At 40.6% G+C, this 21,254-nt stretch overlaps 2 protein-coding genes across 7 annotated transcripts in view; one reads left to right on the top strand and one right to left on the bottom strand.

Moving 5' to 3' along the window:
- Nucleotides 1–2,855: 2,855 nt before the first annotated feature.
- Nucleotides 2,856–20,721, bottom strand: LRRC42 (leucine rich repeat containing 42). Of its 3 annotated transcripts, XM_012722714.1 has the most exons (9): nt 20,499–20,674; nt 19,210–19,232; nt 14,798–15,284; nt 10,166–10,297; nt 8,950–9,068; nt 7,714–7,802; nt 7,444–7,557; nt 3,819–3,903; nt 2,869–3,357 (listed from the first exon to the last, which is right to left on the bottom strand). In XM_012722714.1, the coding sequence occupies exons 3-9, from the start codon at nt 15,268–15,270 to the stop codon at nt 3,083–3,085; spliced, it is 1,287 nt and encodes a 428-aa protein (XP_012578168.1). In that variant the 5' UTR covers nt 15,271–15,284; nt 19,210–19,232; nt 20,499–20,674; the 3' UTR covers nt 2,869–3,082. The 3 variants fall into 3 exon arrangements, with proteins under 3 accessions (XP_004679087.1, XP_012578168.1, XP_012578169.1); XM_004679030.1 differs by lacking the exon at nt 19,210–19,232 and having other exon boundaries at nt 2,856–3,357; nt 20,499–20,721; XM_012722715.1 differs by lacking the exon at nt 20,499–20,674 and having other exon boundaries at nt 19,210–19,236.
- A 119-nt stretch (nt 20,722–20,840) lies between these two features.
- The window catches only part of HSPB11 (heat shock protein family B (small), member 11), a 16,598-nt gene continuing 16,184 nt past the window's right edge, over nt 20,841–21,254 (top strand). The window contains exon 1 of one of the 4 annotated variants that reach the window (XM_012722017.1): nt 20,841–20,960. The gene's annotated coding sequence lies outside the window, so the exon portion shown is untranslated. Of the gene's footprint in view, nt 20,961–21,081; nt 21,172–21,226; nt 21,240–21,254 lie in introns of those variants that run through there. The other 3 variants (XM_012722016.1, XM_004679029.2, XM_012722020.1) reach the window with 3 other exon arrangements.

The raw sequence follows: 21,254 nt of genomic DNA, 5'->3' as shown, positions 1-21,254 counted from the left end.
ATCTGTTTGTCCCATGGGCTCCTCAAACTCTTACAAACCCAACTGAATTCATCTTATCCCTGAACTTCTTCCCTTCTCAGTGGAAAGTGCCCTCATTATTTCAGGCTGGAAACCTTGACACCATCTGTGGCCACTTCCTTCCCAAAAGTTGGACACCAAACCCCTTTGGTTCTACCACCAAGCTCCACCATAGCAGCGTCTGTCTTATTCACTATGGATCCCCATTGCCGAGCAGAGTGCCAGCCCCAATCAGACGCTCAAGGCACACAGCCACCACTCTTCACTGCCACCTCTGTGCTGCGTGCCTCTGCCAACATGCTAGGCCTCCTGACTCTTCATCAGACTTCTCCTCCCTGTCAGCTTCCACTTAGTAGCCAGAGGCATCTTGGACACCTATCCCTGCCACCTCCGCTTTGATCTACTCAGCTCCCTAAGACATTCAGGGTGAAGTCCTACCCCTACAGTGATTCCTGCTGACTCCTCCAGTTTCATCACTTAACTCTTTAACTCTCCGGCCACCCTGAGCGCCCGCGAGCCTGTGAAATGCTGCCTGTCTTTTCTATACACCCTGGAACCTGAAACGCTTAGGCTGTCTGATTTGCTGACTCATTTGTCCTTCAGAACTCACTCAGCAGCACTATCCAGCATACCCTGCCTCACAGCACTTGTTTACCCATCGTCCCTATCACCTTTTTTTTCTATCTTCATGTTCCCTAGGTGACTTCATGTCTTCATGAATCAACTTCATACTGTCAAATACCAACTTACCAACTTTACTGGTAACTTTAGTTCTAACTGCTCCAGAATTCTGGACTCATGTCTGAATCCCTACTTGTGTAATCCATTGGGCTTCTCTAACTTGTTAGAAATGTTATTTTCCTTACTCGCTCTCAACTTAATCTGTTCTCCATTTCCCATCTTTGTCAATGGACACCATTATCCACTCAGGTGTATAGGCAAAACCTTAGGAAGGAGTGGGTGTTATACCTCCTAACAGAAATACATCAGCATGCTCAGCTCTGTCTCCAAGTCTTGCATCCAAACCTTCGCATCCTCAGTCCTACAGCTCCCAGCCTAGCTGGCTGTCCTCTCACACCTAGACTTCTTTAAAGTTCCTGACTGGACTCCTGTTCCACTCTTGCATCTGCGATGCTCCATTCTCCACATTGGGATTACTCCAAAAGAGCAATCAGATGGGATCTGATTTGTCTAGTGACTTCCTATTACACTCAAGTTCAAATTCTAGGCCTAGATGATGTCATTCGTCTTCTCCTAAACTCATCTTTTATCTTTATTTCACTACACACTCACCTTTCACTCTCTTGAATGTGCCAAGCACTTCTCATTTCAGGCTCTGCACTGTTTATTTCTTCCCTGAGACCCCTGGGGTTCCTTCTACTCCTTCCTTGGGAACCCCCCTGGATGTTTACATAATTAGCTCCTTCTCCTATTTCTCAATTCAAAAGTAATTTCCTCAGAAAGGCCTTTTGTAATCTCCTAATCAAAATTCTAAATTAACCCCCCCACTTCCAGCCCTCAATGTCCCATTACTATCCCACTTTCTCTGAAGTACTTCTCATGATGTGAACCTAGTTTATTGACTCAATGTACTATCTACTTTGTCTCACCCTGCTTGAATATAAAATCTCTGAGGGTAAATTATCTCCTTTCAATTTGTTCCCTGTTGGGTCTCAAGGATGGGGCACATGTTAAATAGCTCAATATCTTTTCAAATGAATAAATAGCTTAGCATTAAAAAAAAATACACATAAAGAGAAAACTTGGCCTCATGTCATATTCTTACGGAAGTCTAAAACTAAAAAAATCTGATTCAGTTAATATGGGTGGGATCCTGGAATTTTCATTTTAACAAATATCCCAGGAGATTCTGGGGTAGAGGTCCACCATACCTTTTAAGAAACACTGATTTATTCATTCTTAAAAACATTAGGTAGGTAGGCAGGGGGAAATTGAGAATTAGCAGAATTGCTAATGAGTCAGCAAGTGAATTCTAGGAAAAAACAAGAATTTCTAAAATAGCTAATCCTCACATAAATTAAACACACAAATTACCCCAACTATATATGCTAATCATACATTCTTAACCTTCATGGCTATCATTAAAGCAAAGCCTAGGCTTTTATAACTCCATTGGCGTGACTAAAATGAATTGTTCAGATAAAACAAGAAATATTTGTTTAAGGAATCACCAGGAGAAAATGAGATCCTTGAAAAGGGAATTAAAGAAAATGAAACCTTAGTTTTATAAGTATATTGTGTTTATAAAAGACAAAGAATCAGAAACTACTTTGAGGGAAGATTTGCCTTCCAAATTATCCTCACAGGTGGGATGTTTGAAAAGTAATTCCAGATGCCACTTTCTGACTTACATTGCACCATGACGACAATGAGGGTAAGGTGTAGTGGGGGGAGGGGGGTGTCATCAAAGTAAAGTAGTCTCTTCTAACAACATATGCTAAATCTGATGAGGAATGCTGATTGTTTGTTGCACTAAGAATTTAGTAAAGACTGCCACGGTACATGACTATTTCTACAAAGAAAAATCATCTGTTTGGCCTTTTTCATCTTTTCAGAAATTTCAAATTTCAGAAATCAGAGCTTTTGCTCTGATCTGGGCAGGCTACCTTTAAAGAGGCAGCACCTTGCCTAGCTCTGAATAGCAAATTAAGCACATATCAGATCTAAGATCTACCTTTATTAATATACTGGTTGAATGCCAAAGTATTTCCAAATATCAAATCTGTCAATCCAATACTCTTTTCTGACCCCGCTCTATTTTTACTTGCCAATAAGATTTATTTTAATGAAATTAATAGTTTTAGCCCCCAAATTACTTAAGGACAGCAAAATGTTTATTTGAAAAAATTACTATGTATTGAAAATATACATTAGAAATTATTACATACTTCCATAGCATTCCCCTCCCCCACCACAAAAGTAGAAATATCTGCTTGCTAGGCTAATGCCATAGGTAAATTCACACAATAAGGAAAACATCATCAGCCCCCTTTGCTCATACATCAGAGTTGAGGGGGAGGGAAGGTCAACTTATATTTGTCGATCAATAAGAATTTAACAAGTCCCAGTCCTCCACAGCAAGACACACACATTTCTGCTTTGAAGACTGTGAAGAGTTACTCTGTTCCTTCTCTGGCTCCTCAAAAGCTCTCTTCTTGCTCTTCTTTGACTCCTGGCTTGAGACAGCTTCACGTTTCAACAATGGCCCAAGGCAGTCTGGGGTTTTCTCTTTATAGAACTGAAGCTTCTCAGAAGAGTTTATGTGGGTGTCTGCCAGGGGACATTTCACTGGGGCTTCTGTTCGAGCCCGTTTCCCATCTGTAAGAGTGACAGAGGGAAGGGTGGTTAAGTTGACATGCATCAAAATTTTCTTCTTTTAAAGGCTGAGAAACATTGTATTGTCGGTAAATACTCTTATTTTGTTGAAAGAAATTAGTATATTTTATTTACCATTCAACAGTCAACGGATACTTGGGTCACTTCTACCTTTTGGCTACACTTAATTCCTTTATCATCTGTGTTCTATCTACTCTTGTGGCACTGCAAATCTTTTTCGAAATAAGAAAGGATACATACAAATAAGTATATACACATATACATCTGACAAGTTATTTCCCTGTCACTGGGGTTCAAAGGCTAAGTGTGAACTTACAAAGTTAAGGTAAGTTGGAGAATATAAATCGTGGTGAGATAGTTAATTTCCCACTGAGTAAAGACATGCTAACTGGCCTAAGGATATAAATAAGGGCAAAAACTCCAAGGGAAAGGGAACTTCTTACAGAACTGCTGAGCTGCCTTCCGAGGCTCTGAAGTTTCTCGTGGCTTTATAGCTTCCAAAGTCACACGCTCCCACTGCAGAACAATCTGAAATATATTTTGGAAAGATTTGAACCTTAAAAAATCTCAAGTCCTTAATCTCAAGACTTCCTGTTTCTTTTCCATAAAGGCTGGTAGTATAATCTTAATTCAGATGGACTTTAAGATTTATTTACTTATGCAGACAGAACTGGGGTACAGGCCAAAGGTGCAGGGATAGTGAGAGGATTCATTGGAGACATTGGGGAGCAGAACAGGCATAAAGAACAGGATGAAGTACACTGCTGAAGGGAGCAGCAGGCAGGACAGGAGAGGTCTGCTGTACCATGTGGGTAACCTCCGGGGCCGGGGATCGAACTCACACTGAAGTGGCTGTGGCTAGCTTCACAGTGCTGCCTTTAACCACTGTGCCACCAGAGAGGGCCCTGGACTTTCTGTTTTAATGCAGGAGTTGGTCAGAATTACAAGCATGTTGCGTAAATGTATTTACCTGACTCAGAAAAAAAATCCATAAAGCTCACTTCATATTTCATCTCTATTCCAAGCTAGAAATAAACTGCATATCCTTAAACTATTAGCAAAATTTAAAAATGAAGTCATATTTTTCACATATTCCTAGACTGATTCTCAATGCTTTAAAATGTATCAACTCTAACGCCAACTCTTGTATATAGATATAAAATGACCACAGTTTTTAAACTGCTAAGAAATACAATTTTTATTATAAACTAATACAAATTCTTTTGGAAATTTGGCTGAATATATACTATACATAAATAAAATTATTATTTCACACATACCATGAGTAATAAAACTTTACAATATATATTATATTATTTTCCATTATGGTATGCAGTGAAACACTTATAAAGAAAATATTTTCAGTAGGCACAGAGGCAGTATGACAGAATTTAAGACTGTAACTTCAGCATTAATTCCACCACTTACTTGCCAAGGTACCCTTGGCAAGTGATTGAAATTTTTTTGGTCTCAATCTCTTCATCTGTAAAATAGGGATTAATAATAATATCTATCCCACTGGGCTCTGGTAAATTAAGAGAACACAGAAAAAGGCTTAACATAGTCTGGTACACAGAGAGCATTCATTACATACTAGTTGTTATTTTCTTTATGACACTTCCCCGATTATAGAAAAACCCCTCTAAGAGACTACCAAGAAGAATTAACTGAAGCTGGTGGCTCAGTGAACAATACAGAAAAATTATTTCTATGAACAGAAATTAGGATATATACATAGGGGAGCTGTTAGGGGGTAGGGAAAAGAAAATTAGTTTGATTCTAGACAAACTGATCTTGAAGTGCCAGATGGAGATTCATGGTTGATATTTAGAAGTGGTCTAGAGTAGGAGATAAAGTACCATCATCCCTGGAGAAACATTTAAGGTTCTAAGAACACTCAGAGTTAAGTGGAGATATAGGAGGAAAGACAAAAGTGAGGACATCAGTAAAACTAGGGTGAAAAGTCAGAAAGTTAGGGGTAAGACAGGAGAGAGTCCCAAAGGGACAAAGTAGAAGGCTTGTGTGTTTATGTATCAATACTGTGGAAAAGCCAAAGTAAGTGAAAAAAGAGAGCAACGGAGGCAAGAACTAGATTACAAGGCAGTAAGACGTGAGCAGTCAATGAGAAGGTGGGAGACCTAAGAGCAGAAAACATTTTGACTGCACTGAGGGATGACAAACATGTAAGAGCAACTTGAGTGTCGAGTTTATACACAGAAAGGAAACAGCTGACAGAGAACGAGACTGAAGGCGAAATGGTGGAACAGTAGAAGGGGAAAATTTTTAGTAAAATATTAAAGGAAGCTAGAGATTTAAAACAAAAAGAACCAAAACAAAAATAAAATCTAAAGGGCTCATCATTGGAAGAAGTGGAGTATTTGTTTCACTTTAGTAAGAGATAGAATGTAGTTGAAAAGGGAGAAGTTTTGAGACAGGGTTCAGGAAGTAAGAGGACTCCTGAGAGATGGCCGCATTTTTCTGTGTCACCTGCTTAGAATGAGACAGGAGAATGGAGTCATCTAAATTGTTTTAATAAGAGAGCAGCAGAGAAAGATGAAGCACTGCTGCTAACCCTTTGGGACCTGGCTGAGGCTGCATGGTCTGAAGCTGCACTGAGTCCAATCAACTTGCTATCAGGTTAGGGTGCTAGCTATTTTACATCAATTGTACCAAATTCTGTAGAAAAGTTCATGGAGCGCCCGCTCTGGTGGCGCAACGTGTTAAAGCACAGAACCATGAAGCTCCCAGCAGCCGCTTCACCATGAGTTCGATCCCCAGCCAGGGAGGTGTGGCAGACCTCTCCTGTCCAGCCTGCTGCTCCTTCAGCAGTGTACTTCATCAATGCTCCCTGCTCTGCCTCTGGCAAATCCTCTCATCACTCCTGTATCTCTGGCCTGTACCCCAGTTCTGTATATATATATATATATATATATAAAGTAAGAGTTCATGGCTTCTGCATTGTATAATTGAAGAAACAGACTCAAAGTTGCCCGACGTCATATAGTTATTGGGCGGTTGTGCCAGGATCTCAAACCCAAGTCTCTTTTACTACACAGCCTATGCTATGTTTACCATGTGATCTGCTACCCAACTACATCAAGCCTTGTATGACTACCTCACACCTGCCCGCATCCACTGTTATGTCTAGGATTCATCCAGTGCTACAAACTGTGTCTGGCAATACACTGTAATTATTTCAGCATCCATTTCTGGACTAACTTCAAAGTACTTCTGAAACACTCAGAAGTACTTTGAAGTTAGTCCAGAAATGGATGCTGACTCACCAGGATCCCTCTTGCTTACCCATAGGGAGGTGATGCTACAATCAGGCAGATGGGTAGGTCTACCATGACACATTATAGCTTGAAGCCAAACACCAAGCCATAAAAAAAAAAAAAAGGTGAGTCTCTAGGCTTTACCAAGAAACAATGGTTTAAATATCTGAAGCAGGAAGACACCAGCCACAGGCAAGCTGGAACCTACCAGAGCCCTACCACTTGGAACTTACTAGGACTCTACCACTTGATTACTGTATGAATTCCTACTTAAGCCTTTACTTTACCAAGCCAAGGAAACCATTAAGATGAGAGTTAAAAGTTCAGTCAAGTTGTTAAAAACAAGAAGGTTCCATGAGAAAAATACAAAAAAAAAGGCATCTACTCACTAAAGATCTAAGAGGTAAAGAATTTACCCCCAAAGCAGGGGTAAAAGTTGAATCCTTACCAGTGTGACTTATTCCCTTTCTTAATATACAGGCTGCTTGTAAAATCTGTCCTTCTGAAGCTGGGTCGGATTTCATTTATTTTCTTAGTCATTTATAAAAAGGCCTTTTGTTCCAGGCCCATTAAGGATAAGGTACAATCTACTGGCCAAAGGAGAAGCTTTAAAGCATCTAATACCTACCCTAAAGTAGCTGCATCAGTTAGAGGGTATCGGCATCTCTGATTTGATATGAAATGATAATTCAACCAAGGAATAACAAAAGGTTAATGTGTGCTCAACAGTGTTAAGATACTTGGAATTAAAACAAAAAGTCATATTAAGCAGAAGAGAGACAATCTCCGTTACCTGGTCAGCCCAGCCCTCCGTCTTGCAGTTACTGTGATCAAATTCCTTCAGGGGCACTTTGGAGTGAACAAGGCCTATGTGGGTCTGGAGCTTGTGTTTAATGGCCTTGATGTCCTTTGAAGGGAAAGACAGAACAGGAATGTGTGTGCCCAAGGTCCGGTCAACTTCAATAAACACCACCAATAAATACTAGCCCATCCTGAACACCAATTAGCAGAAGGAAAATATCAAATTATGAGTTAACAAAAACAGGAGGGAGAAAAGTCTTACCTTGAGCCCAGTCCCAGAGATATCTAAGCAGTTTAGTTTTCTGAAAGAAAAGAGGTATCCAATTCCTGCATCTGTGATTTCAGGGTTACCTAGATGTTAAAAATGTAGGCAGTGTTCTGTTATAGCACAACTACTGCTAAAATGCCAACAATAAGCTCATAAAAAAGGTCAAACAATAATAAAATGAACTACTGAGTGAGTAAAGTTTTCAAAGTAAAGTAAATACAGAGATCTTATCCTTCCTATATGTAATATAAAGGAGACACCCAAAGGTTCTTTCTGGGGGAGGGAGGGTTGTTTCAGCAGAAAAGGCAATGAAGCAGGTAGCTATCTCAAACAACTAAATCTGGGATACACATAAACATTTTTAAATGATTCATCAGAACTTCAGCTGTTCATGGCCATTTTACCTCCAAATTAACAAAATTTTCCTTAAACATTTTTGCTTGTTAAGGGTTCACAAAGAAACTATTCCTACTCTTGCTAACTTGTGTCATTTTTCAGAACCCCTTCCTCCCATATTACCTTCTTATATCAGGGAGCACTGAGTCCTCAACGTCACGAGCACAGTGCCTGGCACACGGGAGATACTCAAAAACATTTGTTGAGCGAATACCCACTTACAGAGGGTCAACCAAGGCTCACAGAGGTCAAAGACTTGCCCAAGGCACACAGCTTACAAGTAAAAGTAGCAGAGCAAGGAGTATCCTCTGGCCTCAAACCCCTGCTCCTCCGATTCTTTGCCATCCTATCATATATTCAATTTAATGCTCAGTTAAATCATAAATGAGCTCTATTAACTTTCTACAACTAGGGTCAATATCTGGTTAATCATGAGTACATCACCCAATTGTGGATTCATCTAGATTTTCATAAAGCAAATACTGATTAAAAGAAAAAAAAAGGATCTCAGTGACTACTATGGATGGGCAACTCAAAGAAAGCAAAGATGAACCAAATGTCCTTTATATATGCATTGACATAGTAAAAGACCGCCCTTCTGCATAGTATGAATGAATTCAAGGGTTTCTCCTGCCCTAAAGAGGGAGCAGCATGCCAGCAAAGGTATCTAGGCAGGCATGAAGAGTCTATGGCTTTTGTCCTGCTCTGCCACTGACCTGTAGCACCAAAGAAGTTACTTCTCAATTTCACCACCACCCAAATGAAAAAAATGAAAAGGATTTCTACTGCCATTCTTCCAACACTAATAATCTATAATTTCTAATTAAAACTTACAAGACAAGTCTAATAATGTTAGATTTTCAAGGCCTCTTTTCATCACTCGAACTGGTGCCGTCATTTTCCGCACCCCGGCATCAGATAAACAATTATCCTTCAGGTGAAGCTGAGTTACACTACGGAAACAAAGTCCAGACATAAATTACTTAAAAAGTTTGAGAAAGCCTAGGTATGAGAACATGCTTTCATACATTTCATTTAAAAACAAAATATTCTCTACTCCTTTTCTTCACACATCAAGCATTTGATAGGTAAAACTCTTGGTGTTATTTCAGTTACTACATGAGGGGTTAATTAAGCAATCAAAGTGTCATGTAGTACTTATCTCAGGTGGCAGAGGGCACTAAAGGTATATGGCCAATGAAGTGAAGAGACTTCATTAAAAGGGAAAATATACCTGGTTTAACACAAAAGCTGCATTTCTGACAAATCCTGTGTGAAAATCAAAAAACACTGACAGGAAAGTCTGCTTAAGAACTCCTTTGAGAATTCTTTTTGCAAAGCAAACAATCCTCTAAATCTTGATTTTTAGATCAATCTATCCAGGTAACCTGAAATTTCACCATTAAAGCCCCACATAAGAAATTTAAATCTTTACTAACGTCAATCAAAAATACTTTTGTCCAGGGCAGTGTATAGGTATCAGTTTGAAACAGGCCACAGACAGCAAGTAGGAAGGTAGGACTCAAGTCTGTAATGTTACCCTTCTCTGGTTTATAACACCACAGAAGAATCCATCTGGCCCCCTTTCTGCTGGCCAGACTGAATGAATGCCATTTATGAATGGTTGAAGCTTACTATTTCTTTAAATTATGCTTCTTTGAGAAGGATGTCTTAAATAGCTCACTTTAAAATTTATAGTTCACTGATAGTTAAAATAAAAAATGGTAATTGTAGAAAACTAGACAACTTCTCATCTCTTAACTTGAATAAACCAGACTGGATAAAAGCTTTTTTCCAATCTAGAAAGCTGTGAGTATTATGTGTTGAAATAAAGGTTATTTAGGAAAAAAACCAACTGACTTATTTTCCTAAGAGTTGCCCATTCTATATTTCTTACACCAAGTAAATGAAGATTGAAAATATTTTAGAAAAATGAAATTAACAAACACAGGACTGGGACGTAATCAGCATTATTCAAGATGATCCTGTTAGATCACTCTGTAAAAAAGATAACACAATAATCCATCTGCAGGTGGTGGCAGGCCAATACCTAGACAGGGCCTCATTGGTGAGATGTTCTAGAAGTTCATGCTCATCTCCAAGCTTGCAACAGGAAAGATCCAGGCAGGTCAGCTCCCGGAAAGACTTAATCTCCTCAAGTTTTTCTGAAATTACCAGGTATCTGTGGGTGTGGAAAGCAATTAACAGCTTTTCTTTTCCTTCTTTTAAAAACATTACCTGTTGTGGCTTTATGCCACAGTCAATATTCCATCAGGAAAGGTAGTATGCAACAAACAGATTTCATGGCTTATTACATAGGCAGATTGAATTTTTTAATTAGTGAATGCCCTGAAAGTCTTTTAATATGAGAGAATAATAAAAACCTCAAATAAATAACAATGTATGAGGGAAAGCAAATAAAATACAAACAAAATAACATCTGCTTTGTTAGAAGGCATACAGACCTAAATGTCAGTGTTCGGGTCTCTTACTGCATAATTTTCAAATGTTAGGATCCTCAAAATGATAAGCATTCTTTTAAGCTTGCTTTTTATCTAACGCTTATTAGCTAGAGGTTTGAAAACTGGGTTAAGAACTCTGGCCCCACATCCCCAAGAATGTACGTGAGACATTTGGTATATCATATTTTATCCTTCCTATTTGAACAGCCTACCATCCCACTGTGCCGGTTACCCTGCTCACTTTACCCAATAGTAAGTGCAGCATGTCTACTACAATGACCCACACTGATCTGCATGGTGATTAAGACAAACCTGTGAGCAGAACAACCTAATTATACTGGAGCATGTTGCCAAGTGGTTATCAAGGAGCATCAGGGAGGTTTCTGGAGATGAAAAGGAGATCAAAAAGGCATTCCACAGCCCAGGCTGGCCTCCACCCTGTTTTCTATTTATTCATCTATTTCACATGACATCAGTTAGAAAAACACAAAAGCTACAAAAGATGTGACAAGAAACAAAGAGCAGAGGATCCTAAGTGAACAGGGAATGTAAAGAGTGGCAAGAGCATGTCTTTCTCATCCACTGTCCTCATGGATGTCTAGAAGTTTCCACAGCAATATTGTATTCAAGGATCAGTGGGATTATACTTAAAAGTGTTCACCTCTCTTCTGCCAGCAGAATCCTAATTACCAAAAACAGAAAGGTGTAATCTTAGAGTATGAGCATGCCAGCTCTTTTTTCTTCCTATTTCCAATCCAAATAAGATGCACTAAAGCTCATCACTGGCCTGACTGCTAGGTACAGATGGCCTGGGGCACTGATACCCCTGGAAGCTGTCTGGTGACTGAGCTCAGCTGGGTATACAAATGAGCCCTATTTACTCAGACGTATTTTAATTGCACTATAAATAAAGCTGCTGTTTTCCATCTCCCAATCACAGAGTTGAAGTGGGTTAATAGGGATTTGGGGGATTACTGGCAATCAGAGAAAAGAAAACACACATCCTTTGATCAATTAACCAAAGATTTTTAGTAATTCTCAAACAAGGGTTATCTGTGAAGGACACAACAATGTATAATGTAATTAACAAACACTACAAAAATCAAGGCTGAAAACCAGCATGCAAAGTCACAGATGCTAGTAGATGCTTATCTAGAACATAAAATAAAACTCTGGTCTTGCTAGCAACTAGTCTTCCAAGTTGCCCCTTAAAGGATAGTGTAGTAAAGAAGCAACAGAGAAAGAGCAGATATATTTTAGTGTCAGACAGACTGGTGCCTGAATGCTAACAGTCCCATTATTTGTGAGACTGTGAGACTCTCTGAGGCTCAACTTCTGTAGCTATAAAATAAGGCTGATAATTTTTCAGGATTAAGAAATTTAGAAACATTTTTTCCATATACGCATGGCATCTCATGGACCCTCTCTAAATGGTAGCTATTATAATTACTTCAATTACAGGGTGATATTTTAAGGAAAACATACTTGCCTCTCTGCAGGCCCCAGAGTGATTAAACATCACTGGGGTTTCAACACAGGGAGGAAACAGTTTTGTAGGAGTGGAATTCAACTGCAAAGACACTGACTTCTTCTGGCAGACAGTTTTGTGACCCAAACCCAAAACAGCAAGAGTCTGCACCTGCTCAATTCTTATTTTCAATTAGTTTTTTTGTGCTGGTAAAACCTTTGCTACTGCTGCAGCTTCAACTCTGAGCTACAGAAACAAACCCAAATCTGTCTTCCTCCAGCTTTCTTTGGGGATTGAAAAGGAGAGGGAAGTTTTTAATCACAGTTGGAAATCTTAGGCTTGTATCTAAGAAAGACTGCAATGTGGAATTATTATGTAAACCAAAAGATTTCTTATACTTCCCTTACATGGTTTCTTATATTTTTCTGACTATAAAATACATGTTCCTTGAAGAAAAATTAGTAAGAAAAATTATACAGAAAATTAAAACCTGATCCCAAGCTCACCATTTGGATTACATTTCAGTGGGCTTGTTGTTTTTTTCCCATATATACAATATATATATAAAAACACTGTTTTTAAATAAAATTGAGATCATACAGTATATGTAATTTTAGTTTTCTCATTTATTATACAATGGCTATTGCCCATTTTAAATGACCTTTGAATACTATCTAAATCATATTTTTTACTATATGAAATTTCCTATTATTTTGTCAATCTGTTTTTACATTTTCATTACTATAAACAATACTATAATGAACACCATTTTGTAAAATATTTGTTCCCATATCGAATCATCAAATTAAAAATCAGAAAAGTTTCTTAAATAGAACTAATGGATCAAACAAATAGTATGGATTTTTTTTTTTTTTAGTATGGATATTTTAAGACTCTTGATACATAATTCCTAACTGCTTTTCAAAAGTGCTATGCTAATTATATCCTCACTGAATGCGAACTAGTGCTGTTCTCATTCAATGGATGAAATATTTGACCAATGAAATAATATGCAGAAATCACAAGTGGATAAAAAGTGCTGTTGATATGATACTTAAGCTAGAATGATAGATGGGGAAAACAACAACCCATTAACAAAGTATGTCTGAAAATGATTACCATGAATGAATTTTTTATTATTGGTTTTACATGTTCCCAAATAGTACGTTGCCTTTGTAATTTTAAAACAAATATGAACCATAATTCTGCCTGTCATTATTCTAATCTTTCCATAATGAACAAAAATAACTTGGAATAAAAGTGGACTAAGATGTGTTTTTTAAATGTAAGAGCTACAATGCAAAATTACTTAATTTTTTCATTTAGGCAAGATAATTCTTTTTTTCCTTTTATGCCGGTAGCAACCCAGATCTACTAAGATCAGCATAGAAACAGCATTCAAAAGGGTGCCTGCTCAGTTCACAAGTTGATGGTTCTATTCTTGAGCAATGTGTTCATGTTTTATTTTTAAAGTACAGTATTTGGCCTGGGGTGAGATCATTATTCTATGAACTGATTAAATAAAGACTGCTTCTTTATCTTTTTTAAAGCATATGCACTTAACTAATTAATGCTTTCTGATATGACTTCTTTTTTCATTATATTGTTTAGATTTCGTTGGATGGCAATATTAATTGTACATCTTAACAGCAAACTGCCGTTCACATTTTTTTAATCATAAAAGAGTTCATATAGGGCCCTCCCTGGTGGCACAGCAGGTTAAAGCACTGCACTAAGAGACTAAAAAGCCACTTCAACATGAGTTCGATCCCCGCCTGCCTTGGAGGTGACCACATGGTGTGGCAGACCTCTCCTGACCCGCCTGCTGCTCCCCTCAGCAGTGTACTTCATCCGATCTGCCTGTTCTGCTCCCAGCTCTGTCTCTGGTGAAGCCTCTCACCATTCCTGCACCTCTGGTCTGTACCCCAGTTCTGTATGAACAAATAAACAAATCTTTGAAAAAAAAGAGTTCATAGAAGTATTGAGTAAATGATTTTCAAAACACGTGAAAAGGATACCTTATAGTGAAAGTATTGTCATCTGAAGAACAAAGGGGAGAGATATATGTATGTACAAGATAGCTCTGGACTGTTCATAAAAGAAACTGTAAACAGTAACTTAAGAGAAGAAATAGGAGGTGGCGTAAGAGGGTGGTTTATATTTCACTTTATAACATTTTGTGTTTGCATCATGGCAGAACTAAAAAACCTTAAATCAGTCAAAGTACATGAGCAAGGTTAAGGCATGAGAAAATTCACTTTGTTCGAAAAAGAGACCAGTGACAGGACTTTGAGAATTTCCAAACTTCAGGATACTCAAAATCTTAAGGTTACTTGCTCTTAAGCTTGTTTTTATTTAATGCTCAATACCTAGTGGTCTGAAAATTAGAACAGGACCAGGAACTCTAGCTACTAATTTTCATAATTGTCATGAATACACCAAGAGGTAACTGGCAAATCACACTTGATTTTTATTTTTTTTTCTTACCAGAAAAAGTAGGTAGAAAAGTATATTTTACCTAATGAAGGAGCTGTGAGAATTAACTAGTTCTTGTAAAGTGTTTAAAAAAAAAAAATCTAAGTGTTGTCTGGGAGGGAAGAGACTAATATTTCTCAAAATGTCCTACCACTTTGTGCTGTAAAGTTTTAATTGAAGTGCTATTTGATGGGGCAGTGCCAAGCCCACTAAACCCCAAGTTTGACAGAATTAATGAACCCAATAAAATACTCAATATCCTAATCAGAACACCCACCTGTTTCGCAAGCACAGAGAGCAAAGCACCAGACTTCCATAGGCCTCAGTGAATTTCTGTAAAGCCCTCAGCCCTGCACCTGGCTCTGTGAATTTCTGTCTGGCTTCAGCAGCAGAGAACAGCTTTTCAGCAATCTGCTCAGGAAAGCCAATAAGGGAATCAATGTGATCAACATTGTCAGAGATGAAGCCCAGCACGAGGCTGAAGAGGGATTTGGCAGAGTACCGAAGATTCCCCTCTCGGGTGTATGTGAAGATGAAATGATCAGTCTTCTCTTTCTGTGCAGTATCATCTTCCCTGTTCATGCAAAGCTCGACAGAAAAGCCTTTGGGAAACAGTCTGAAAGGCCTTGGCTTCTGCAGGCTACTCCTGACACCATCCAAGGCCAGATTGACCATGTGCAACTGCCCATTTTCTCGCACGTAGATGGGTCCTGGGTCTAGGTGATTTTCAGAGTTGAGGTAGTAAGACATTGCCTTGGTTGCAACTGTAAAAACAAGCCACAAGGAAGCAAATGGAATTAAATGCCATTTGTAACATACAACTTCATCTTGCTGTGCCCAGAGCTTTGTCTACCAGGCAGACCATGGCTATGGATGGCTGGTTGGGGAATATACAACTTATCAGCTGCCTGTGAACCCTAGCACTGGAGGATGTCCTGTCTTATACTTTCCTTTCTTTTCCATCTGGTGAGTTTCTACTATTCATCTTTCAAAAGCTAGCTCAAATTTCATTTCTAAATTTCATGCTCAGGAAGTTACCTGGTAAGTGGATATAGAGTCATTTACAAAGTAAGTCATGGCAGGACATAAACAAAGCAATTGGAAATCACCTAAACATCCAGTGACAAAAATGTTATTAATAAATTATAATAGACCCATATGATAGAATGCTATGCAATCATCAAAATATAGACTTTTTACTGATTTACAAGTTACAAGCAATATTGAATTACTATTTGTTTTTAAAAACATGTTTACACACAAAACAAAGACTGGAAATTAACAAACTCTCTTGCTACCTTGGTATCTTTCACTGGCTTCTTTGTTGCATTTGACTCATTATTTTGGGCTCCTTCAGAGGAAAATGAATGTTTAATTCATCCAGACTCCCTAACATAACTGGCATTAATACTGGCATAGCCTCATTTTATTTTACTGCATTGTTTTTTCCGGGTATTGAATTTTATAAAAAACAAATTTAAAATATGTGGCAACCCTGGGTCAAGCAAGTCTTTTGTACCATTTTCAAACAGAATGTGCTAACACCATATCTCTGTCACATTTAACTAATGTATGTACATTGATTTTAGACAGAATGCTATTGCACACTTAATGATACCAGAGTAAATGTAACCTGTACATGCACTGGGAAAGCAAAAATTTGTGCCTCACTTTATTACAATATTCACTTTATTGCTATGGTCTGGAAGGTAAGCCAGCACTATTTCTGAGGCATGCCTTATGGTCCAGGAGCAGATTATTTGTAGGACTTAAAGTTTACAAGCAACAGAGGTTTTTGGATCTACAAATAAAAATCTCTATCACACTAGTCAAATAAAAGCTATTAACACATAGAAATATAGTACTTATTAGGGCTCTAATAGGGAATTTTGAGGTAAAGCAAAATATCAAAAACAGCTGGGTATTTACGCAATCATGTGGGTGACATTTTGTCTCTACCCACTAACTGGAATATTTGTTTTCATAAGGTACTGTGTGATTTCAAAATACATGAAGAAGTTCTATGTTAAATGAAAGTATTTGATGAACGTTTCTACAGTTTAAAGGGAGAAGTAAAACTTAATGTCAGATAGGTTAAAAAAAATCTCTGAAGACTGACTTTTAGAATGAAACCACCCAGCTCTTCTGCATCAATGCACAGTTGGGTGTAGCTCTGATGCCATTTAAAAGTGTCAGCAAACAATCAAGTCAGTGATCAAAAATGCTGAGTCCCTAGAGATCAAACAGTGATCGTGTTTGTGGGCACCAGCACTATCCATGTTTCTCTGGAGGATAATTATGTGTATAAAAACACATCAGAAAAGAGGGCCTTGCCTTCCCGGAGTGCCTCACCCTTTCTGCTTCATATCCTTGTAACCTATTCTCTGTCCAAGTCATTTCATTCTATAAGTTAGCTGTCTCTCCTGTCCCACTGCTCTTTGGCTAGATCATCATAAACACTCAGCTTAGCCCCATGCCACCCTAGCCCCTGTACTGTGCATGCCCATACACCAGTGCCCATACACCAGTGTACCTTTCTATATAGTACTTGGATAGCGTACTCTGTTCACTTGTTCCAGAGCAATGAGCTCTTTGAATACAAGACATTTACTTGACTCATCTCTCTTTCCCAGGCCCAATATAGCACTGGGTACTGAGTAAGTCCTCAACAGGTATTTGCTGATCTAAATGAGAGAAAGGGTCAGATCTCAAAGAGACAGAGTTAGTGCTTTGAGCTGCAGGGCCTGCTGAAACTGTTGCTAGGAGTCAGTGCCTCTTCCAGGCAACAGCTGCAGGATCCTCCCCCACTTGCCAGACCCTTCTGCAGGTGGCAGAAGCAAATCAGTCTGAGTCTATAGTTACTGGTACTACCAGGAAAAAACAAATGTACAAACCTGATAAAATTTCCTATCACAGTGCCATCTCTCCTGCCCCATACTCCTGCCAGTGCCAATGCTTGCTGCTAAGTAGATGTCTCACTTATTTTCTAAATTCTTCTTCCAGTAAGGGTAAGCATACAGTCCCCTTAACTTCAGTCAAACAGGCCTCCTTTGGTTTTTAATCCTGTGACTGGATATTCTGAGCCTTGGTCTACCTACAAATCACAAAACCTGGCTCTAAAAAGGAGTGATTTTAATAGTAGAAAGGCAAAGTCTATGAAAAAAACCGTAACAGGTCAGTATACTATAAACTTTAAGATAGTGAAACAGGGTCTGCTCAGCCTATATTACCCCTAACTCTCACTCCCCAAAATGCCTTCTGCATACTTTGGAGTAAAATTGGGCAAATGGATGAATAGATGACGACTTTGGGAGAAAATGAGAAAAGTCTGATTCTGTCCAGCAGAGGGCACAAGCAGCTGTAAGGATGCCAACCCAGGCTGCCCAAAATCCTGACAGCTTTTGTGTCCAAGGAACATTTTCAAAAAAGCCATAGTCTGGGTATATTTTACCTTCAAATTATTCATCAAATTCCAGTTCTCTTTCTAAACAGGAAAAAAATCTGTATTTTCTGTAAGAGTAAGCCCACACATTTTGTTCAGAAGCCCAAGGCCTCTCTGTTCTTCTATTATGGTCCTTGAGGAACTGACCTTGGTTTGGGAATCACAGTGACCTATGAGTTCTAATAATAAAATAATGTATTCCAAAAAGGAGTATCCTGAGAGTTTGTGATATACTATAAAATGATTTAATAATTACTGTTTAAACCTTTCAAGGTGAAGAAATACAAACAGGAGAATTTCCAAAGCTTCTGTAGTTGGCTGTGCTTGTGCCTGCTGTTATGCAGAAAGGTCTAATATAAATGGGACCCCGCCCCCAGGAGACAGGGCATGTGCCATATACCAAGGCAAAACCCCACACAAACTGGTTAATTAGTTCCTATAAGAGTAACAATGTCCAGTGTAGGTCTGCATCAGATAAATATATCAACAGAGTAACAGGGACATTTGATACTTACTCCCAGGCCTATGAGAAAGGCAGTCTTGCAACCCATACAATATCATAGAAAAGCAAACTATACAATATCACAGAAAAGCATTACAACAGTTTATATTCTATTGGGTTACCAAAAATGAGCTAGTTACCATGAAGCATGTCATTCCATCAAGCAAATAAAATAGAACTGTGCTACACTAAAAACTCAATTCTCTATAGCCTTTTGAATAAAAGGCAAGAAAAAATGATCAATAACAAAATATGACAGCCTTTTTAGAGCTTGGAGCCACTTTAAGCAAAAAGCATGACTTCGACTGAGAGACAGGTAGGCAACAGGATAAAAACTGAGTTGAATTTATGGCTATCTAATTTTAAAGACAAAGAGAACACCTAACTTTCATAGGTAAAGTTAACAATCCCCTAACATAACACATCTCAGTGATCATAGTGGATGTGAGCGCTACCATCCATTAAGCACCAGCCAGCTGCGAAGCCCAGAGCAAGGTACATGCTAAAATGATCTCATGTGATATTCAACAATCCTATGAGGTCTCGACTGCCATCTAACAGAAGAGGCTCAGACAGTAAAGGAACTTTGAGAAGAAACAGCTAGTAAGTGGCAAAGCCGAAAACAATCTCAAGACTGTATTACTACAAAGCACAAACTCTTTACATGATGCTGCCTCAAGAATAAAAATATGACATCAGTTTCAAGGATTAAAAAAAAAAAACTTAAAAAATTAATCTCACCCACCTGTTTGATCCCTCTGGAATTCTCTGGCTCAAGTTAGGGGGTGGGCAGGGAGGAGAAAAAAAAGGGGGCCAGGGTTAGTGGGAACAGAGCCAGACAGGGCTTGAGGCCTGCCATCTTTACTAAGCCAGTGCAGAAATTACCCACACACACCAGAAAAACATCTGTCAATCTGAGGCCTTCGATCCAAGGATGATGCAGCCACTCTTAGTTTATTTCAAAATACAGTAATCTTGAGAAAATTTCTAAGCTAAAAACCCAAACAAAAATTAGTTCCAAACCACCAACTTAGGATTTACCATCTCTGTTCCATGTCAATACCATTAGTTATCAGTTTTTAACTCCTCTCCTTATTCTTTTTCCTTATAACTCACACTCTCCTACCTGCTTCTTACCCATTACCTTTTCCTTTCCCAAGCTCCAGGGGTTCACACCATACCCAGCTTCCTAGTTCCCTCCAAGAACAAGCCAATTTCTCCTACACTGTGATACTCAAGCCTGTTTCCACCTTCTTTCCAACTCTCCAGTTTCTCACACACAAAAAATCCAATCTCCACACCCAAAACCCTAGCCCCACCTCCCTTCACCCACTCCCAGCTCCTCTGGCCCCACCTCTCAAACCTCTTGTCCTTCCAATTTTTCCACGTCTGTTTGTGAAATACGGTTCTGTCTCCCCCAGACCCAATCCCACCTCCACCTGCCTTCCCCCAACAATTCCCCCACCACCATCAAACGGCCAGGCACTCCCCTCTGTCCTTCACCGTGTGTTCTTCCCTTCCTCCTCTCTGGGATTCCCTTTCTTAGACCCCAATAGCCGTCTCTTTCCTAACCTTCTGGCCCAGCATTCAAAATTCCCTTCCTTCAAGCTTCCCTACCGCCAACTTCACTGCACATAGCCTCAACTTCTTTCTCCCCTACCCAAGACCGCACCCCTTCTCCTATTCTAGTCCTAGAACCTTTCCTCTTTGCACACCTCAAACCCCGGTCCCTCCCCCTCTCTCCCCACCCCCTACTGCAATTCTCCATTCCTCTTTCAATTCCCACGCATGCCCCTCCTCGAGACCACGCAAGTTAATCCTGCTCCCTTCTCCCACCCCCAAGTCCCACAGCCCCCCACACCGTACCCCAGCCCACCTTTACACCCATCTCCCACACCCCTCTATCCGCATCCTCACGCCTCCCATCAACCACACCCAGTGCCTCCAGTCTTCCCCTCCCCCACTCCGCCCCTCACGCAGCCCCCGGGCTCAGCGAGGGGCTCGGGGAGCCGCCGGCCCGCGGCCGCCACCTACCTGTACCCCAGCCCCGGGCAGCAAGTGGCAGCTCCTCGGTGGCGGCTCCCTCCTCCCGCGGCGCGGCAGAGGGAGGGAAGCGGCACGGCGTCCCGGGCACAAAGCTAGGGAGGGTGGGACAGAGCGTGGATGGGAGGAGAGGGAGGGGGCAGGGGGCGACCCGGCGCCGAGAGACCGCGGGGCTGACGGGGGCGGGGGCGAAGGCTGGGCTGGGAGACGCGCGTGCGCGGGACCCGGCATGAGGGGCGGGGCCTGGCTTGGAGGCGGGCTCGGCCCGGGGCAAGCGACCTGAGGGCGGAGGGCTCGGATCTCGGAGGGCGGGGCTTGCGCGTGCGTGCTTGCGCCTGGGTGGGTCTCCTAGGTCCTGCGGGGTCGTGGGTCCCTGGGCAGGACCGTGGGCGCGAGCTCAGGCACTTCCCTGGGGGAAGACCTCGGGCGGCGCTGTGCAGCTCCGCCCGCAAAGTAATGAAGAGCCCCTGAGGGGATCTGGGGCATCAGAAGGGCAGGGTGGAGCTAAGAGCCGGGGAACTCTGGGGGAGTCGGGGGAGGGGGCGGGACTGAGGGGCGAGCCGCGTGGCGCGGACCAAGGCGGGGCGGGGCCCGTCGGCTGGGTGGAGAGAGCGTGAGCCGTGGAGAAGTGAGCGCGTTCGGGAATGCGGTGGCGGCCGTGTGGGTGAGGGGCGGGGCGAGGGCTGGGGATGGGGGAGCCGGGAGTAGAGACGATCGCCGTCTGGGAACTCGGTGAAGGGCTCGGGG

This window comes from Condylura cristata, unplaced genomic scaffold (assembly GCF_000260355.1).
Source record: "Condylura cristata isolate star-nosed mole 26May11 unplaced genomic scaffold, ConCri1.0 scaffold00008, whole genome shotgun sequence".
NCBI lineage: Eukaryota > Metazoa > Chordata > Mammalia > Eulipotyphla > Talpidae > Condylura > Condylura cristata.
The sequence above is the reverse complement of the archived record's forward strand: the minus strand, read 5'-3'. Positions and strand labels throughout refer to the sequence as shown.